The sequence below is a fragment of the Salmo trutta genome, chromosome 12 (genome assembly GCF_901001165.1).
Source record: "Salmo trutta chromosome 12, fSalTru1.1, whole genome shotgun sequence".
Taxonomy (NCBI): domain Eukaryota; kingdom Metazoa; phylum Chordata; class Actinopteri; order Salmoniformes; family Salmonidae; genus Salmo; species Salmo trutta.
In genome coordinates, this window is record NC_042968.1 from 68,767,563 (window position 1) to 68,789,570 (window position 22,008).

Consider the following 22,008-nt stretch of genomic DNA (forward strand, 5'->3'; position numbering starts at 1 on the left):
CTGCTCAATATGCCTTAGCTACCCCTTTTGCTCCACACCCCAAACATACGGTGACCTCACCTGGCTTAAATGGTGCCTCTGGAGACAAAACCTCTCTCATCGTCACTCAATACCTAGGTTTACCTCCACTGTACTCACATCCTACCATACCCTTGTCTGTACATTATGCCTTGAATCTATTCCTCTCACACAAATTATCATGGAACCTACCAGGTACAAACCTAAATCTGTAACCATGGGCACCCTCTTAGATATCATCCTGACCAACTTGCCCTCTAAATACACCTCTGCTGTCTTCAAAAAGGGATCTCAGCAATCACTGGCTCATTGCCTGCGTGCGTAATGAGTCCGCTGTCAAACGATCACCCCTCCTTACTGTCAAACGCTCCCTAAAACACTTCAGCGAGCAGGCCTTTTTAATCGACTTGGCCCAGGTATCCTGGAAGGATATTGACCTCATCCATTCAGTAGAGGATGCCTGGTTGCTCTTTAAAAGTGCTTTCCTCACCATCTTAAATAAGCCCCATTCAAAAAATGTAGAACTAAGAACAGATATAGCCCCTGCTTCACCCCAGACTTGACTGTCCTTGACCAGCACAAAAGCATCCTGTGACGTTCTGCATTAGCATCGAATAGCCCCCGCGATATGCAACTTTTCAGGGAAGTCACAAACCAATATATTCAGTCAGTTAGGAAAGCTAAGGCTAGCTTTTTCAAACAGAAATTTGCATCCTGTAGCACTAATTCCAAAAAGTTTTAGGACACTGTAAAGTTCATGGAGAATAAGAGCACCTCCTCCCAGCTGCCCTGCACTGAGGATAGGAAACACTGTCACCACCGATAAATCTATGATAATCGATCATTTCAATAAGCATTTTTCTATGGCTGGCCATGCCTTCCACCTGGCTACCCCGATCCCGGTCAACAGCCCTGCACCCCTCATTGCAACTTGCCCAAGCCTCCCCCATTTCTCCTTCACGCAAATCCAGATAGCTGATGTTCTGAAAGAGCTGCAAAATCTGGACCCCTACAAATCAGCAGGGCTAGACAACCTGGACCATCTCTTCCTAGAATTATCCGCCGAAATTGTTGCAACCCCTATTACTAGCCTGTTCAACCTCTCTTTCGTATTGTCTGAGATCCCCAAAGATTGGAAAGCTGCTGCGGTCATCCCCCTCTTCAAAGGGGGAGACACTCTAGACCCAAACTGCTATAGACCTATATCTATCCTACCCTGCCTTTCTAAGGTCTTCAAAAGCCAAGTTAACAAACAGATCACCGACCATTTCGAATCCCACCGTACCTTCTCTGCTATGCAATCTGGTTTCTGAGCTGGTCACGGGTGCACCTTAGCCACGCTCAAGGTCCTAAACGATATCATAACCGCCATCGATAAGAGACAATACTGTGCAGCTGTATTCATCGACCTGGCCAAGTCTTTCGACTCTGTCACTCACCATATTCTTATCGGCAGACTCAACAGCCTTGGTTTCTCAAATGACTGCCTAGCCTGGTTCACCAACTACTTCTCTGACAGAGTTCAGTGTGTCAAATCGGAGGGCCTGTTGTCCGGACCTCTGGCAGTCTCTATGGGGGTGCACAGGGTTCAATACTCGGGCCGACTCTTTAATCTGTATACATCAATGATGTCGCTCTTGCTGCTGGTGATTCTCTGATCCACCTCTACGCAGACGACACCATTCTGTATACTTCTGGCCCCTCTTTGGACACTGTGTTAACTACCCTCCAGACGAGCTTCAATGCCATACAACTCTCCTTCCGTGGTCTCCAACTGCTCTTAAATGCAAGCAAAACTAAGTGCATGCTCTTCAACCGATCGCTGCCCACACCTACCCACCCATCCAGCATCACAACTCTGGACGGTTCTGACTTAGAATATGTGGACAACTACAAATACCTAGGTGTCTGGTTAGACTGTAAACTCTCCTTGCAGACTCACATTAAGCATCTCCAATCCAAAATTAAATCTAGAATCGGCTTCCTATTTCGGAACAAAGCATCCTTCACTCATGCTGCCAAACATACCCTAGTAAAACTGACTATCCTACCGATCCTTGACTTCGGCGATGTCATTTTCAAAATTACCTCTAACACTCTACTCAGCAAATTGGATGCAGTCTATCACAGTGTCATCCGTTTTGTCACCAAAGCCCCGTTTCCACCACGGCCATCATCTGCAGCAACTTTCCCAAGCCCCCCCCCCCCCCCCCCCCCCCGCTTCTCCTTCACCCAAATCCAGACAGCTGATGTTCTGAAAGAGCTGCAAAATCTGGGCTAGCCAATCTGGACCCTCTCTTTCTAAAATTATCCGCCGAAATTGTTGCAACCCCTATTACTAGCCCATTCAACCTCTCTTTCGTATCGTCTGAGATCCCCAGAGATTGGAATGCTGCCGCGGTAATCCCCCTCTTCAAAGGGGGAGACACTCTAGACCCAAACTGCTACAGACCTATATCTATCCTACCCTGCCTTTCTAAAATCTTTGAAAGCCAAGTTAACAAACAGATCACCAACCATTTCGAATCCCACCGTACCTTCTCCACTATGCAATCTTTCCAGACTCACATTAAGCCTCTCCAATCCAAAATTAAATCTAGAATCGGCTTCCTATTTTGCATCAAAGCCTCCTTTACTCATACTGCCAAACGTACCCTCGTAAAACTGACTATCCTACCGATCCTTGACTTTGGCGATGTCATTTACAAAACAGCCTCCAACACTCTACTCAGCAAACTGGATGTAGTCTATCACAGTGCCATCCGTTTTTTCACCAAAGCCCCATATAATACCCACCACTGCGACCTGTATGCTCTCGTTGGCTGGCCCTCACTACATATTCGTCGCCAAACCCACTGGCTCCAGGTCATCTAAAAGTCTTTGCTTGGTAAAGCCCCGCCTTATCTCAGCTCACTGGTCACCATAGCAACACCCACCAGTAGCACGCGCTACAGCAGGTATATTTCACTGGTCATCGCCAAAGCCAACACTTCCTTTGGCCGCCTTTCCTTCCAGTACTCTGCTGCCAATGACTGGAACAAATTGCAAAAATCACTGAAGCTGGAGTCTTATATCCCCCTCTCTAACTTTAAGCATCAGCTGTCAGAGCAGCTTACCGATCACTGTACCTGTACACAGCCAATCTGTAAATAGCACACCCGACTACCTCATCCCCATATTATTACTTACCCTTTTGCTCTTTTGCACCCCAGTATCTCTACTTGCACATCATCATCTGCACATCTATCACGCCAATGTCAATGCTAAATTGTAATTATTTCGCCTCTATGGCCTATTTTTTGCCTTACCTCCCTACTCTTCTACATTTGCACACACTGTACATAGATTTTTCTATTGTGTTACTGACTGTACATTTGAATATGTGTAACTGTGTTGTTGTTTGTGTCGCACTGCTTTGCTTTATCTTGGCCAGGTTGCAGTTGTAAATGAGAACTTGTTCTCAACTGGCCTACCTGGTTCAATCAAGGTGAAATAAATGGAGCATTCTGCACTGTGCTACAACCTACACTGTGAATGTTTAAATGATGTGTTCAGTATAGACAAGAGAAATACAATCATTTGTGTGTTATTAGTTTAAGCACACTGTGTTTGTCTATTGTTGTGACCAAGATGAAGATCAGATCACATTTTATGACAAATGTACGCAGAAATCCAGGTTTCCAAATGGTTCACATACTTTTTCTTCCCACTGTATGTGATTAAGGTATTTCTGTTTTTTGTTATTATAAAAAAATCTTGTTTTGTTTTATCGTTAAGGGTTATTATGTGTAGATTGATATGGGGGGAAAATGATGTAATACATTTTAGAATAAGGCTGTAACGTAACAAAACGTGGAAAAAATGAAGGGATCTGAGTGCTTTCTGAATGCACTGTAAACTGTATGTCAGGTCAGATGTTGGTCGGAGGACGTCTCCAGAGTCACCGAAGGAGCGTGTATTAATACTGATGTAGAATTTATTGTAGCCAGCAAGTCACACGAACGACAAAAATGTACTCAGAAAAATCAGCCTCTGGTTCTCTCCTCTCAGCAGGGCCTCAGCAGAGTCACTCAGAAAAATGTATCATGACTGTCGAGTCAGTAAAAAGAGTCGTTAAAAAAGAATGAATCGTTCGCGGACTACCCATCACTAATAGCACTAATCATTCGTTTACCAGTCAAATTGCCAGGGTTAGAGGTTCCAAGCCCGTTCTGTTCATTCTATTTCTATGTGTGCTGCTGCTGCAGGGGAGACTCATTTGCTACAACATCTTGCTTGTTTCAGCAAGGAGCAACAGAGTCCACATTACCACACGAATGAACTCAAATGCCTGAATGCCTGGCCGTCCCGTCTTCAGTCAAATCTTCTTTAAAAAATATGTTTGCGGTTATGACGGTTATTTTATTTCATGACGGTCTTCATCCATAACCGTCAGTTACATGGTTATATGGTACTTGTGCCAGCCCTAACACACACACCGTGTGTACTGTCCCATTACCCTCACGGGTGAGCTGCTCTAATGGCATTGTAGGCCCATTAGTAAATGAGGGGTCACACACTGACACGCAATGACCATGAGATGAGCCCCTCTCTCTCTCTCTCTCTCTCTCTCTCTCTCTCTCTCTCTCTCTCTCTCTCTCTCTCTCTCCCCTCCCCTCTCTTCTGCATCTGTTTAGGCGTACAATAGCGTCCGACAGGTCATTGATAAAGCTGCTGTGTGTCACATGCGCACACACATACACACACACACACACACACACACACACACACACACACACACACACACACACACACACACACACACACACACACACACACACACACACACACACACACACACACACACACACACACACACACACACACAGCCAGAGAGATACACAGACACTTGGCTCTATTGATCCAAGAAAAATTTGTGAGGGAGAGAGTCCGAAAGAGCCCACCTCTCCAACGTTCTCCAGGAAACTGCCTAATAGTGCTGTAGTCTCTCTCTCTCTCTCTTGCTCTCTTTCACACACACTCTCTCTCTCTCTTTCTCAATTCAATTCAAGGGGCTTTATTGGCATGGGAAACATATGTTAACATTGCCAAAGCAAGTGAAGTAGATAATATACAAAAGTGAAATGAACAATAAAAATGAACAGTAAACATTTTCTTGTGGTATTTCACCCAGTAGATATGGGAGTTTATCAAAATCGGGTTTGTTTTCGAATTCTTTGTGGATCTGTGTAATCTGAGGGATATATGTGTCTCTAATATGGTCATACATTGGGCAGGAGGTTAGGAAGTGCATCTCAGTTTCCAGCTGATTTTGTGGGCAGTGTGCACATAGCCTGTCTTCTCTGGAGAGCCAGGTCTGCCTACGGCAGCCATTCTCAATAGCAAGGCTATGCTCACTGAGTCTGAACATATTCAAAGCTTTCCTTAAGTTTGGGTCAGTCACAGCGTTCAGGTATTCTGCCACTGTGTACTCTCTGTTTAGGGCCAAATATCATTCCAGTTTGCTCTGTTTTTTTTGTTAATTCTTTCCAATGTGTCAAGTAATTATCTTTTTGTTTTCTCATGATTTGGTTGGGTCTAATTGTGTTGCTGTCCTGGGGCTCTGTGGGGTGTGTTTGTGTTTGTGAACAGAGCCCCAGGACCAGCTTGCTTAGGGTACTCTTCTCCAGGTTCATCTCTCTGTAGGTGATGGCTTTGTTATGGAAGGTTTGGGAATCGCTTCCTTTTAGGTGGTTGTAGAATTTAACGGCTCTTTTCTGGATTTTGATAATTAGCGAGTATCGGCCTAATTCTGCTCTGCATGCATTATTTGGTGTTCTACGTTGTACACAGAGGATATTTTTGCAGAATACTGCACGCAGAGTCTCAATTTGGTGTTTGTCCCATTTTTTGAATTCTTGATTGGTGAGCGGACCCCAGACCTCACAACCATAAAGGTCAATGGGTTCTATAACTGATTCAAGTATTTTTAGCCGGATCCTAATTGGTATGTTGAATTTATGTTCCTTTTTATGGCATAGAATGCCATCTCTCTCTCTCTCTCTCTCTCTCTCTCTCCTGGATCAATAGCATCTTTGTGTGTGGACAGTGGACACTCCCTCTAGTGGTGGTGTTCAGCTAATGCAGTCAGACAGGCTGGACCAGGCAAGGAGGGGGGAGAGGACGATATAGGGGGAGACTGAGGACAGCGGGACAGAGAGTGAAGAAGAGGTAGAGAGATAGGAAGAGACAGGGGGTGGAATTTAGGTTTATTTTGAATTGTACACATTTGCAGCTTAAAGCTGAATTGCAGCATACATAGGCATACAGAATAATATGAGATGTAGTATACAATATAACAGTTAAGTAGCATTAAGCAGCCTCACAAAGTAAGGCATAGATAGGGCTGTTGTAGTATCTGTCAATCTGAGTAAGGGGAAGGTTCAGTTTAAATAGATGTAATGGTAGAGGGGAAGGTTCAGTTTTAATAGATGTAATGGTAGAGGGGAAGGTTCAGTTTAAATAGATGTAATGGTAGAGGGGAAGGTTCAGTTTATATAGATGTAATGGTAGAGGGGAAGGTTCAGTTTAAATAGATGTAATGGTAGAGGGGAAGGTTCAGTTTATATAGATGTAATGGTAGAGGGGAAGGTTCAGTTTATATAGATGTAATGGTAGAGGGGAAGGTTCAGTTTATATAGATGTAATGGTAGAGGGGAAGGTTCAGTTTATATAGATGTAATGGTAGAGGGGAAGGGAGAAAAGAGCGATTGATTGAGAGATTGGGGGGGCAGCAGAGCAGCATTGTGGCGAGGGAGGCGGGACGTGTGAAATTAACACGTGTTTGCACTGGGAATGAAGCCATCACGCACTAAAGCAGCGCTCATTCCCTACACAGCACACACTGATGCGCGTACACACACCTGCATGCACAGATAGATGCACACACACATGCAGCCCACACAAATCCACACAACACAAATGAGCCCAGGCACACAGACAAGTTCGCACAACATGATACAAACGCTGCTACACAACAAACAAAGTGACAGTGGTCACGCACAAGCAAAACAGGTACTCACACTTTCACTCAGTTCAGTTCTTGAGCACACAGAAACACCAAACATGCTTCCTCCCTTTTCTCTCTCATTCTCCTTATCTGTGTCATCTGAGAGTCACACATCTGAGAGCTGCACGCACACTGAAATGGAGAAGTGAAACTAAACTATGCGGCCACCCTGACAACGTTGGCGGTTATCATCCACAGCTGACGTTGTGAGGTGGGGCTCCCTCCACTTCCCAGGAGCCTGACGAGGCCCTGCTGAGGCCCTGCTGAGAGGAGAGGACCAGATATAATGTAACACTCATCTAGATAAGGATCAATACATTTCACCTCACTGTTCCACACATTTCAACTCTTTAAGCACAGCAATCACATACCATGGCGGGGACTTGTTGCTACTTTGCAGATGTTTGTCAAACATAAGCCCACTGTTACCAGGAAGGATTTGAATAGTTAAATATCTCAGATCAGATTTCACACTCCAGTTTCTACGCGTGTGTGTGTGTGTGTGCGTTTGTGAGTGTATGTGTGTGTGTGTGCACAAGACAGAAATAGTCACACCTTGTGTTGAAGGCTCGATAAGGTGCAGCTCGAGCTCCTCGGTGACTGGAATGTAAACAATAGCTGTAATGACATTCACGAGGCTCGGGGAGTGGTGAAAGGAATTCCTGATTTTTCTTTTGCAAGTAGTAATCTCGGGAATAGCATCAGTTGATACCTACACTCTGAGGAGCGATGTTTTGCTGTTGTCAGGGTTTTAATCTAAACCAGTCAGAAATACATAACCAACGAGTTGATCACATCAGTTCAGTTTCCTTACGGGTGGCTCCCAGAGGTAAGGAGCTCATTGTGTGGCTGTGACTGGATGTGGCAGGGCAGGAGAGAGAATTTCCACAGGCAGGGTGACTCAAACCTGGGTGAAGAACGGTTGAGAACCTGGGCGTGCTCCGTGGAGGTGGTGGGTTGAGTGAACGTGAGAGAGGAGGAGAGAAGGGGGAAAGGAGTGGAGGGAGAGGGGGAAGTGGTAGGGTAGATAGATGAAGACGACTGGCGGTGAATTGGCATTGTGAAAAAGGGATTGGAGAGAGAAAGGGGCGAGCTAATGAGCTGGATTTTCTGGAGAGTTGGCATTCCGCTCATGGAGCACTCTTCCCTGTAGAATAGCTGGCTGGAGCTAAGCTTCCTGTTTGAGCCCTGGATCGGGAATGAACGAGGGAGGAGGGAGGGAGAGACAGGGAGGAAAGGGGGTGGGGGTGTTGGAAGCAATAGAACAGATGAAGAAGGAGAGGATAGAAGGAGGGAGGAAGAGAGAGGGGGGGTGGCGGTGGAATTGAATACCGGGGAGCTGTGTTCTCACAGCCAGTGTTGCCATGGTTACCCGGGAATTCTGGCGAGTAAGGAAATTTCATTCACTCCAGTGTGAAAAAAGGGAGGGAAATATCAAAAAAGCAAGAAAACACAACCCCCAATGAAAAAATAAATATCATCCTCCATGTGCCCTCCACCCCTCCTCTGTGCTCTGTCGCTTTTTCCCTCCCCCCATCCATTGCTCCCTTCCCCCGTGTACCCGCCCGGTGCTTTTTGTTTGCCACCACCCTGTAAGTAAACACAACACCCACTCACAAGCCTCCCATCCCTGCCAATCGCCCTCCAGGTAAGGCAGAGAACAAAAAACACTAGAGCTATCAGTAGCCGTTCCTCTTCTGGGAAGAAGGAAGAACGGGGGAACCAGTAGTGGTAGGATCCATCCACTACTCCACACAAGTCACTTCTAAGCTGGCTGCTGACATGGCAAGAACTGGAACTAAGCGCTGTCGCCCTGACGACTCTCCTGAGCGCTGCTGGGCTGTCAGGGCTGGCATCTGCGCGTGGTGCTGCCCGCCTCTCCTCTCCTTGTCTCTCCTCTCCTGCCTCCCTGCGTGGCCTCTGGCCTACAGACACACACATACAAACAAACACACACAGACACATACACACACTCTGCAGCACACTGTCTCTCCCAGCGCTGGTTAACTGGAGCTGACAGCTGCACACGGGTTGACAGTGGCGCTGGTGCAGTGGACCTGACAGCTTTACAGAGAGACACACACACACACACACACACACACACACACACACACACACACACACACACACACACACACACACACACACACACACACACACACACACACACACACACAGATACACACACAGATACACAAACACAGATGCAGCGCACGCAAGTGTACTTCTAGGTTCTTCCACAGTGGTTTAACTTGTATGGAAGATACTGTAACTATGGTTCAGGGCATCTGATGAGTCAGACTGTGGATGGGTGTACAGTACATGTAGATACTTGTGTCTGTGGGTAAAATTCATCTGTTTTCCTAGAAGCCTCCTCTGCTTTTGGCATGCATTACAGTCAATAGAGAATGTCTCCTGTGTGTCTGTGCAATGTGTTTGAGTGTATGAACAGAAATAGAATGAATAGAACGGGCATCCCCATTCAAGTCATAATGGTAATGGGTGGACTGGTGACCATTGCGAGTGTTCCCATAGGAGCAAAGCATAGAGATAGATAGAGGACTCATTATGGATATAACCCGTTTTAGCATGGACATTGCCATTGAGAGCTTCCACCATGCCTCTGCCATTTTAAAGTAGTTAACATAGTCAACTGGGTGGGGATTCCCAGGGGTTGTAGCCTCAATGGCAATGCCCATGCTGTCACAGACCCATTACTGGCACAGATATAAAGAAGAGTCCTCTATCTTTCTCTGTGGAAGAAATTTAGTTCAAAATGACACATGTTAAGACAAGGGGATTCTAATATACCATAACTCTTTGCAAACATGCAACTAACATTGCTAGTTAGTAACAGCACTAGTAGTAGTTATCAATGGCGCTGGTCCAATGAATTTGTTTATTTTCAAACCCTGCCGCCTGGATCGTTACATTTTCTTAACCTGTATTTGAGTTTTTACGTAGGAGCAAAGCAAGAAGTAAATTAGGAAGTGTACCCATCAATCTGTGCTGAGATTTGTTGAATCAACTCAACTGACATGACAAAAAATACATTCCATTGCATGAGCAAATCAGTTAGCGTCATTTGAATGAACGTTCTATATTACCATGGAAATGATTGCATCACCATACCAGGCAGCCATTGCGAGTGTACCCATCTGTTTTCCAGTCAAATTGCCAGGGTTAGAGGTTCCAGGCCCATTCTATTCATTCCATTTCTATGGTATGAAATGTGTTGACTCCACTGTATCCACCAGTTGCTAACCCATCCATTTTCTCTTCCTGTCTTCCAGTGGCTGAGGAGGGACTATGGGAGTGTGGGCTGTCATATGAATGCCGGACCCTCCTGTTCAAGGCCATTCACAACCTGCTGGAGAGGTACAGTACAATTACATTTCCCATGAGCCACTTTGAAAATGACTTGTCAGCTCATCCCATGTCATATAGTCATATGTAAAGTATCACATAAAGTAAGCTGAATATTCCCATTCTAGTCATAGGCTATTTCTGCTCATATAACCATTTCTACTCCCACCAATTGCTAAGGAAATAATGCTGACAAAAATAGAGACCACCAACGATTAAAAGACTTGAAGTAATAATCAAATTAAAACCTGAACTGAATCAATAACTCCAGTAAAGCCTCCCTATCTGCTAAATGAACCAGCACATATTTGGTTTCAATTAAGTTAAACATCAATGATCATCATAGGGGGGCAAGCTGAATGAACCTTCTTATTACCTTGAGTCTACCTCCTCCTCTCTTCCAACTCTATACCTCTGCACTATATTGCATTGTCATAAAGCCTTAAATAGAGTCGTCATCTAATGGTACTGTGTAACTCCATTGATGTGAGTGTTCAGGTATGAAAACAAATCTATTCTATTCCATTCTCTGTTCTTCCCTGATTGGGTATGTGTGTGCCAATCTCTATGTACAGTATGTGTCTATGTGCATGTACATTTGTGTGTATATTATATATATATATATATATATATATATATATATATATATATATATATATATACTGTGATACAGATGTTTAATGTCTACCATCCCCCAGGTGTCTGATGGATAAGGACTTTGTGCGGATCGGGAAGTGGTTTGTCAAGCCATACGAGCTGGAGGAGAAGCACATGGGCACCAGGTGAGTTTAACCATCCTTCTCAATCCCGCACACAACCTCCTCACAGCATCGCCGCCACGTTGTTCTGACACGGTGATAACTAGATTGACATTGGGGGGATGCTGGGTCCGGGGGTGTGACAGACAGGCGGTGTGAATGGTTGCCATGCGCCGGCTGCTCCCACCCCGCCTGGGATGTGGTGACACCTCTGACTGCCTCGCGGCACCTGGCTGTGAGCCCCTGGGATCATGTCACTGCGCTCGCAGGTGGGAAAGGTGGGAAAGGCTCGTGCTGTGAGACAGACGACGGTTCGGCTCCTGTGTGTGAGAGTGCGAGAACTGGTCCTCCAGACTGCCTGAGTGTCAGACTATTGAGAGAGGGGTAGCGAACGTTGGTGAGGTGTGAGAGCTGAGCAGAGGAGGGGTTTGTGGCTGTGTGTGTGCGTGCGTGCGTGTCAGACATACAGAGCAGAGGAGCACAGGAGAGGGGAATTGTTGTTTTAACTCCGCTTTTTGCTTAGCTTGAAGTTTGGTGCATTATTGACGGTTTAAAAAAATACCCATTATGTAAGATGGATTTAATTCCATCTGTTCATAAATTAGACACATATTCCTATCTGCTTGGTTACAGGAAAGATTTAACTCAACGACATCTCGCAAGAGGGATTGAGATGATCATGACACATCTTAAGTTGTTAATTAGTTACAATTATGCAAATACATTGAGTTGCAGTTTGAGAACTCTCCATATCCATGTTTTTAGGAGTGAGATCCTCTCCTACGGTATGTAGCTGTGGAGAGGTTCCCAGTGATAAAGATGCACGCTGTGGCACAATTCCAAAGGTGTTGAAAGAATTGAGTGTGACACCTTCAAGGGCTAGGACACAGCATGCAGAAAATATGAACTAGAGAGAGAGAGAGAGAGAGAGAGAGAGAGAGAGAGAGAGAGAGAGAGAGAGAGAGAGAGAGAGAGAGAGAGAGACCAGAAAGCCCACTCAGCCATAGCCGCGAGAAGTAGGCTATATTAACTCATTTACTTGTGGAACACGCATGCAGTGCAACATGAAATAGATGCATAAAACACGCTATCAAGGCCGACTTCAAATACCGACATCAATGTGAAAGTAACCGGAGCATAAAAACAGCTGACTGTGAATGCAAACTATGCCAGATAAATCCTGTAAATGCATTGAAATAAAAGGCATACATCAAAGGACTTACTTAGGCCTATAATCGACGAGGACACATAAAGACAAACAAACTCGACCAAGGAATGAAGAAAATCATGAAATTCAAAAGGAAAATCTACGCATTAAGGCCGCTGAATGATCAGCGCCTCGATACAGGTAGCCAGCTACAATTATTCCGTTTGTGGGCAGTTAGACATTTTTGGGGGCACAGTTGAGCAGCCTACAATGCTTAGATGAAAATCATAACTGGCATGCAGCTCTTTAGAAATGGTAGGATCAATTGTAAATTGGCAATCATATGAATCATATGAAAAATGTTGCCAACCCCCTGCTATAGGCTATATGAAGGAATGGCATATACAGTGTACTATGACAATGCCATTGTCTCGTGCGCTTCCTACCAAAATTGGGAAACATTCTGAGAATATTGAAACATTTTGCATCAACAAGAGGTCGAGAATGTTAATATTGCAACATAGTAGGCAACGCGGAAGGCGGCCGCAAAAAATAAATGCGGGCCTTGTCTCTGTCTGATATTATTGTGTTGCCTACGCAGCATCTGGGTGCTCATTATATATACAGTGTATTCAGACCCCCACATTTTGTTACGTTACAGCCTTGTTCTAAAATTGAAGAAATTATTTATTTTTCTCATCAGTCTACACACCGTAATGACAATGCGATTTAAAAAAAAATAATTACATTTTTTTGCAAATGTATAAAAAAAAAAAACAGAAATTGAGCTCAGGTGCATCCTGTTTCCATTTACGTAATTATTCAGACCCTTTACTCGGTACTTTGTTGAAGCACCTTTGGCAGCGATTACAGCCTTGAGTCTTCTTGGGTATGATGCTACAAGCTTGTCACACCTGTATTTGGGGAGTTTCTCCCATTCTTCTTTGCAGATCCTCTCAAGCTCTGTCAGGTGCACAGCTATTTTCAGGTCTCTTCAGAGATGTTTGATCGGGTTCAAGTCCGGGCTTTGGCTGGGCCACTCAAGGACATTCAGAGACTTGTCCCGAAGCCACTCCTGCATTGTCTTGGCTGTGTGCTTAGGGTCATTGTCCTGTTGGAAGGTGAACCTTCACCCCAGTCTGAAGTCCTGAGCGCTCTGGAGCAGGTTTTCATCAAGGATCTCTGTACTTTGCTCTGATCATCTTTCTCGATATTGACTAGTCTCCCAGTCCCTGCCGCTGAAAAACATCCCCACAGCATGTTGCCACCACCATGCTTCACCGTAGGGTTGGTGCCAGTTTCCTCCAGATGTGACACTTGGCATTCAGGCCAAAGAGTTCAATCTTGGTTTCATCAGACCAGAGAATCTTGTTTCTCATGTTCTGGGTCTTTTAGGTGCCTTTTGGCAAACTCCAAGCGGGCTGTTATGTGCCTTTTACTGAGGAGTGGCTTCGGTCTGGCCACTCTACCATAAAGCCCTGGTTGGTGGAGTGCTGCAGAGATGGTTGTCCTTCTTGAAGGTTCTCCTATATCCACAGAGGAACTCTAGAGCTCTGTCAGAGTGACCATCGGGTTCTTGGTCACCTCCCTGACTAAGGCCCTTCTCCCCCGATTGCTCAGTTTGGCCGGGTGGCCAGCTCTAGGATGAGATTCCATTTAAGAATGATGGAGGCCACTGTGTTCTTGGGGAGCTTCAATGCTGCAAAAATGTTTTGGTGCCCTTCTCCAGAGCTACAGACAATTCCTTCAAACTCATGGCTTGGTTTTTGCTCTGACATGCACTGTCAACTGTGGGACCTTATATAGAGAGGTGTGTGCCTTTCCAAATCATGTCCAATCAATTGAATTTACCACAGGTGGAGTTCAATTAAGTTGTAGAAGAATCTCAAGGATGATCAATGGAAACAGGACTCAATTTCTAGTCTCATAGCAAAGGGTCTGAATACTCATGTAAATAAGGTCTTTCTATTTAAAAAAAATATATAAAATTGCAAATTTGTCTAAAAACATATTTGCTGCAGCACCCTCAGCACCCCTACTTCCCACGGCTATGCATTTAGCCTCTGTTTGTTGTAATGGTTTTAGACACATCTTCTAACTAACCAATTGAGAAAACGAGCCTCACAAAAGAACACTGGCATTGCCTCGTAGTCATTTGAGCTATGGCAGCTCCACCAATCAATCACAATTCAAGTGTGTGGGAGTCCTAAACTGTCCTGGATGTCTTCTCTAAATCATGTCTTCCTCTGCGCTGCGTTTAGTGCCAACATTGTCTTCATTGTGCCGCAGTTAGTTTCAGTTTTTAATGAGTGAAATTGCGGCGTGCTAATTAATTTGCCTATTAAGACGGCATTGTCTTTGCTTTGACTGTGCAACGAGAAAATGATGAGAGAGAAGAGCGAGAGCGAGAGAAAGAGAGAGAGAGACAGAGAGAGGAGAGCAGAAAAGAGAAAAGAAAAACACTTGCGTGCCTCCGCTCTGGGGAAGAGCTGGACGACAGAGAGGAGGAGGAGGAACTCTGTCACTCTGAAGGAGTGCGGGAGCGGGAGCAAGTAAGTGAGTGAGTGAAGAAGTGAGACGAAGGAGGAGGAGAGGAAACTGTCCTGAACAAGGGGAATGGTAGATGTGTTGAGTTACAGTGATGGAATCTGTGTGTTGCTGCTGCTGTGTGATGATGATGATGTGTGTCTAGAGTGGAGGGTGGATACAGCTCTTTGAAGCTTTGAAAAGGGGGCTGGAGCTGTGGGGGTTGGACAAATGTGACACCGCTTGACACTCCTTAGAACAATAAGGAGCTGTCTTTCCCCTGAGAAGGGGAGGGGGTTGTGAGGGCGGGGCTGGGGCTTCGAGAGTGCAGGCCTTTCCCAGAGAGACCAAATTTGGTTAACCCCCATGCTGGGCTCTGAGAGGCCAGGGTGTGTGTGTGTTTGTGTGTGTGTGTCTCTCTCTCTCTCTCTCTCTCTGTGTGTGTGTTTGCGTACATCTGCATGTGTGTGTGAGGGAGGGTCCTAAGGGGGGCAGAAATCAGCCATAGGAATGGCTAGTGAAGAGGGGACAGATAAGGAGGATAGGGGGGGTTAGCCACTGTTGCATCCACGTGATTCTTCTCCAGTTTGACAGCTTTGTCTGAACACACTGTCAGCTGGCGCACCCCCTGCCAAGCCTGCCCCACTGCCTTCCTGTGAATTATTGAACAGACTGAAAGAAAGAGAGAGAGAGAGAGAGAGAGAGAGAGAGAGAGAGAGAGAGAGAGGGAGAGTGAGACAGAGAGAGAGAGAGACAAAAAAGAGGGGGGGGGACACTGCACCATTCCTCAACATCCAGTCTGAAAGACAGACAGACACACAGCCACAAACACAAACGCACACATCTAGATATACTCACTCTTAATGGTGATCACAAACAATTGAACAATGGCATGTCTGAACAGAAATTAAAATTCCAATAAAAAAAACATGCACACACACTACTCTCCCCCCTACTCACACACACACACACACACACACACACACACACACACACACACACACACACACACACACACACACACACACACACACACACACACACACACACACACACACACTCACACACACAGACAGATGCACTGGACATGACCAACCCACAAAACAATTCACAGGGTTCAGCCTTCACATGGCCCATCTATCAGTGACATCATGCACATTGGAGCATTGCTCAGTTGAGCGTGTGCTACTGCTGCTGTCTCCTTTGTGCCTACTCTGCCTTGTCCTGTATACACGTCCACTGAGAAGCTATCCCCTCTCTGTCTCATAGGGGGCGCTAATGGGCTGTATCCGCCTGTCTGCCCGTGTTCCGGGCTTTGGTGCTGGCTTTGTCAGAGTCTCTGGTGTTTATTCCTGTGTGCCTGTAGGGCATGGGAAGGATTGGCAAATCTATGGAGATATGCCCCCCTCCCTTTGCATGGCACACACTCCCTCTCTTCTCTCTCTTTGTGTCTGAGAGTCAGGAAGAGATTGTGTGTTGGTTTCGGATTGCATCAGATGCTGAGGGAGAAAGAGAGAGCGAGGGAGTGAGAGAGAGAGGAAGAAAGAGAGGGAGAGAAAGAGAAACAGAGAGAGGGAGAGAGAAGAAGGGAGAGAGTGAAAGGGAGAGATAGAGGGATGGAGAGAGAGATATCTGTGGAGAGTTAAGACATAGATAAGAACGAAGCATTACCAGAGACAGCTGAATGATTGGAGCGTATTGAAGACTCAGGCAGCAGGGCTTCTCCTCCTCTCCTGTACTCTACGCATGCTAAACATAGACGTTTATTCAGTTGCACTACCTTCATTCATATGCATTTCTTTCTGTGCTTATGGTGATATGCATGCTGTACAGTATGTTCACGATTCAGTGGTGAGGGGCAAAGTTATTCTCTGGTCCTCTCAACTCACTGTCTGTTTCTGTTTGCCAGACAAAGAATTCCCCTTTTAGGTACTGTACAATGTGGGTTTTGTAGTGTGTGAGAATACATTTTTCTTTGCATACCAACACTGCAAATGTGTGTGTAAATATTGGTGTGTGTGCATGTGCATGCGTGTGTCTTTACAGTGTGTGTGTGTGTGTGTGCATGTGTCTTTACAGTGTGTGTGCATGTGTCTTTACAGTGTGTGTGTGTGCATGCGTGATGCTCCTGGTGTAAGGCTGTCTGGATGGCTTCCCTCGCTCCCCTCTCCCCTCGGCCAGGAGGGAGCCAATGACATTGAGACATTAGCCATCTCCCTGGCAACGGACATTTGCTGTCAGGCTACATCACAAGGTCATGCCGCTACCTCAGGAAAGTAAAAAAAAAATAAGAACTCTCTCCCTCCCCTTCTCTTCCCCTCTTTCTCCTCTCCCTCTCCCCTCCGTCCTTCCCAAATCTGTCTCCCAGCTCTCTCCCTCCCATCCCTTGTCTCTCGCCCCTCTGTCTCTCGTCCCTTTCTCCCTCCCTCCCCTCTCTCTCCCGCATCCTTCCTCCCCCTCCGCTTCACATCCAGAGAGATGCATCTCAGAGTGGCATGTTAATTGTTTCCCATTGCGTGTGGCTGAGAGGATGGAACAGATCACTGGCAGTTCATTCTGCTGGCTTGACTGCCTCAGTGATTGTGGCACACTGCTAAGGGATGAGGGGGGCTCGCTCTGAGATAAGCCTGGCGTGTGTTTGTGTGTGTGTGATCTTGAGTGTGTGTGATCTTGAGTGTGTGTGTACATGTGCAGGTGTGTGTGTAGGGCTCCTGGAGCAGCGCAGGCATGTGCATGCAACGGTTTTCGTGGTGATACACTCGTACACTCTTAGAACAGAAACCGAGAAACTAAAAGGGTTCTTAAGCTGTCCCCATAGGACAGGGGGCACCAACCTTTTCTGACTTCAGATCACTTTCCGTGCCCAAAAGCAAGCCAAGCTCTACCGCTCAGAGTTTTTTAAAATCATGACTTAAAAAACATAAGCTTATGCAACATTAACATAGGCCCAATAGATTATCACTGCATATTGGCTCTGCTTGAATTGTCCTGTCAACGTTGATATTTTCAGACCATTTTGAAATTATCTTTCAAAATTATTTTAGGTAAATTATCACACTGGTAATAAATCATTTGTTGTATTACTTGTGAGGCACAGCTGAATGAATGAGTGTCACGTCCTGACCAGCAGAGGGCATATTGCTTAGTCTAGGTCAGGATGTGGCAGGTGGTTTGTGTTTGTTTAATGTTGATGATTGGGACTTCCAATTGAAGGCAGGTGTGTATAGTTGCCTTTGATTGGAAGTCCTATATAGGTGTGTGTGTTTGTCTTTGGGGTTGTGGGGAATTGTTTGTGTGCACTGCGTTGGTTTTAGCCTGCCACACCGTCACATTGTAAGTACTGTTTATTGTTTTTTTTTGTTCAAGTGGATGCCTTACATGTTTCCTTTAATAAACATGAGTGTCCACAATCCCGCTGCGCCTTGGTCCTTCTATCTCCCATACGACATATTCGCCGAAGAGTATGACATTTTCTGTGACAGAATTCCCCACCACTCAAGGACCAAGCAGCAGAGGAAGGAGCAGACGGCGTTCGAGTTGGACTGGCGGGAGAAGTGGACTTGGGAGGAAGTTCTGGACGGGGCCGGACCTTGGCATCAGGCTGGGGAGTATCGCCGCCCGCAGTGGGAAATAGAAGCAGCCAAGGCAGAGAGGCGGTGGTATGAGGACTGGGAGACACGACGGGTAAGGGAGACCGAGAGGCACCCCCAAGATTTTTTTAGGGGGGGGCACAAGGGCTGTTTAACGGCGTCAGAGCTGCCCGCCAGTCAACAGTCGTCAGAGCTGCCCGCCAGTCAACAGTCGTCAGAGCTGCCCGCCAGTCAACAGTCGTCAGAGCTGCCCGCCAGTCAACAGTCGTCAGAGCTGCCCGCCAGTCAACAGTCGTCAGAGCTGCCCGCCAGTCAGTCGTCAGAGCTGCCCGCCAGTCAGTCGTCAGAGCTGCCCGCCAGTCAACAGTCGCCAGAGCTGCCCGCCAGTCAACAGTCGCCAGAGCTGCCCGCCAGTCAACAGTCGCCAGAGAGGTCAGACTGCGCTGAACTGCCGGAGTGGCCAGACTGCGCTGAACTGCCGGAGTGGCCAGACTGCGCTGAACTGCCGGAGTGGCCAGACTGCGCTGAACTGCCGGAGTGGCCAGACTGCCCTGAATTGCCGGAGTGGCCAGACTGCCCTGAACTGCCGGAGTGGCCAGACTGCCCTGAACTGCCGGAGTGGCCAGACTGCCCTGAACTGCCGGAGTGGCCAGACTGCCCTGAACTGCCGGCGTGGCCAGACTGCCCTGAACTGCCGGCGTGGCCAGACTGCCCTGAACTGCCGGCGTGGCCAGACTGCCCTGAACTGCCAGACCGTCCCGAGCTGCCAGACTGCCCAGACTGTCCCGAGCTGCCAGACTGCCCCGACTGTCCCGAGCTGCCAGACTGCCCCGACTGTCCCGAGCTGCCAGACTGCCCCGAGCTGCCAGACTGCCCCGACTGTCCCGAGCTGCCAGACTGCCCCGACTGTCCCGAGCTGCCAGACTGCCCCGAGCTGCCAGACTGCCCCGAGCTGCCAGACTGCCCCGACTGTCCCGAGCCGCCAGACTGGCCGGACTGCCCCGACTGCCTGGAACGGCCAGCACCTGAGCCACCTCCAGGATAGGTGGGTTGGGGAGGGAGGGTGTAGCACAGTGCCGTCGGTGACGGCAGCCACCCTCCCTTCCCTCCCTTTTTGTTTAGGGGGTATTGTTTGTTGGGGTATTGGGGATTTTCTTGTGTTTTTCTTTTTTAGGTGCATCCCGGAGTCTGCACCTTGAGAGGGGGGTACTGTCACGTCCTGACCAGCAGAGGGCATATTGCTTAGTCTAGGTCAGGATGTGGCAGGTGGTTTGTGTTTGTTTAATGTTGATGATTGGGACTTCCAATTGAAGGCAGGTGTGTATAGTTGCCTTTGATTGGAAGTCCTATATAGGTGTGTGTGTGTTTGTCTTTGGGGTTGTGGGGAATTGTTTGTGTGTACTGCGTTGGTTTTAGCCTGCCACACCATCACATTGTAAGTACTGTTTATTGTTGTTTTTTTTGTTCAAGTGGATGCCTTACATGTTTCCTTTAATAAACATGAGTGTCCACAATCCCGCTGCGCCTTGGTCCTTCTATCTCCCATACGACATATTCGCCGAAGAGTATGACATTTTCTGTGACAATGAGCATAATAATTAGCTTTTTAAATTTTACTGGACTGATGGCCTGGATCTGATGGTCAGCCTGAGGGAGGGAGGGAGCAGCGATGAAACTGCCTCTCACCCGACTCACGTCCCTCCTCTCTTCCTCCCTCTGCTAAGAAAAGGGTACACAGTCTTCAAGTTGATGGCGAAACTCAATTCGCAGTGCATTATTTCTGCCTCATGCACCAGTTCATGTTACTCCTAGGACCAGAGAAAGTAAAATATTCCTCAATATTAAAAAAGACACAGCCGCTAATAATAACAACTCAAGCTTATGGAAACACTTTGCAATAGGCTACTCGTTCATTGTAACTGCAGTGCTGGTTGTAGCGTGAGTGGAAGTAGGGAGAGCATGCATTTTATGGCTTATAATAGTGTTGACAGTCCTGAATAGCAACTTAAACATGAATTTACTTATAAAAACAGCAGCTCTTTGCTGTATTCATTTAGTCTCTCTTTAGTCAGGGTTTAAAAAGTTTTGAAATCTCACAGTGTCAACTTTGCTGTGCGCTCGAGGCTTCTATTTTACAGCCTATGGCTCGAGGACATTTGCACAGGCATGGTGATTTGAGATATATTTGTTCTCTGGGCCTGCCAAGTATCCAGAGTTTTACCTTCAGACACATGAAATGGTTCGAAATGGGAACACTGACTTTGTGGTGCTAGGGCTGCTGAACCAAGTGCCCCTATCAGCAACAGCGCTAAACAAACAAACAAAAATAGGAATGCTAGGTTTTATCATTGTTGTTTTTTACAGAAATGTTTGGTGAACGACTACGAATGCCTTGGAGATCAAACAGTCGATCGCAATCAACTGGTTGGTGACCACTGCCATATGACAACTCTTTGAAGAACCCTTTTTGATTCCAAGTAGAAGCCTTTTGAGTTCTATGTAGAACCATTTCCACAGAGTGCTCTACATGGAAGTTCTACCTGGAACCAAAAGGGTTGTACCTAGAACCAAAAAGGGTTATCCTATGGGACCAGCCGAAGAACCCATTTGGAACCTTTTTTTCTAAGTGTAGGGTAGAGTTGTGTGGATCAGTCGCGTCACACAAAGTTTCCCTCCTTTTTAAGCGCCGGGCTCTCTTCGTGGGATACTGCTCAGCTTAGCCCCCTTTCAAGTGGAGATGACTGAAGAGCATGGAGAGAAAGAAGCAGAGGACACACTATGCCCTTTTCTGCCAGTGATTCACCAACCAGCATGTTGCATACCGCTGCTTAGGAATTCTAGTAATGGCATCAGAATTTTCTCTTTATTTCTCTTCATTTGTATGTGAACAGGTTAATTCCTTGTGGTTTACATAAGCATTGTAAAGGATGGGAGGAGTGCAGCATAGAAAACACACACTGATTTATTTCTCAAAGAGGATCATGTCAGAGTAATGCCTCGTCAATTTACCACTTAGTGACTTAATGCATCATGATGACTCACAGACATACTACTGTTCAGCTGAACAACAACACCACTGGGGAATGGAACAATACCAGACGATGTGACCTGTGATAACGCTAGACTTGTTTTTGACACCATCAGGGTTGGGGTCAGAATTGTTTCATTTCTAGCAGAAATTCTGGTGGAAATTCTTACATGCAAAATGTGGACAATAATTGTCAGTATTCTTTTCCCGTATCGTGCCCTCGTTGTCCCATGATATGGCCCCTAGCTGCCTACCTCCTTCACCACCACACTCTCAATCATTTAATAGGCCCGTTTATTGAGTGACAAAAAGAGGGAAACATTTCCTTTATCCTCAGTGATTCTTATAGCGTCAGTAAACACCTCAGTCACTGAGCAGAGAGAGAGGATCAATAGAAATACAAATTATATATCACACCAGCACAGCAGCCACCGCATCCTTGTTTCATAGCTAGGCTCTCCAAATTCTGTCTAGCTTGACTGTAGACTATTTACCATCTACAGAGACTTTCCTTAAGCCCCTGGTTC

The 22,008-nt window shown here is 46.4% G+C and overlaps 1 protein-coding gene across 5 annotated transcripts in view; it reads left to right on the plus strand.

Moving 5' to 3' along the window:
- The window catches only part of LOC115204065 (mediator of RNA polymerase II transcription subunit 13-like), a 120,657-nt gene that overhangs the window by 61,376 nt on the left and 37,273 nt on the right, over window positions 1–22,008 (plus strand). For all 5 annotated transcript variants that reach the window (XM_029769335.1, XM_029769334.1, XM_029769338.1 and 2 more), the window contains exons 3-4: window positions 10,360–10,444; window positions 11,131–11,214. In XM_029769335.1, coding sequence (XP_029625195.1) covers window positions 10,360–10,444; window positions 11,131–11,214 — 169 coding nt within the window. The remainder of the gene's footprint in view (window positions 1–10,359; window positions 10,445–11,130; window positions 11,215–22,008) is intronic.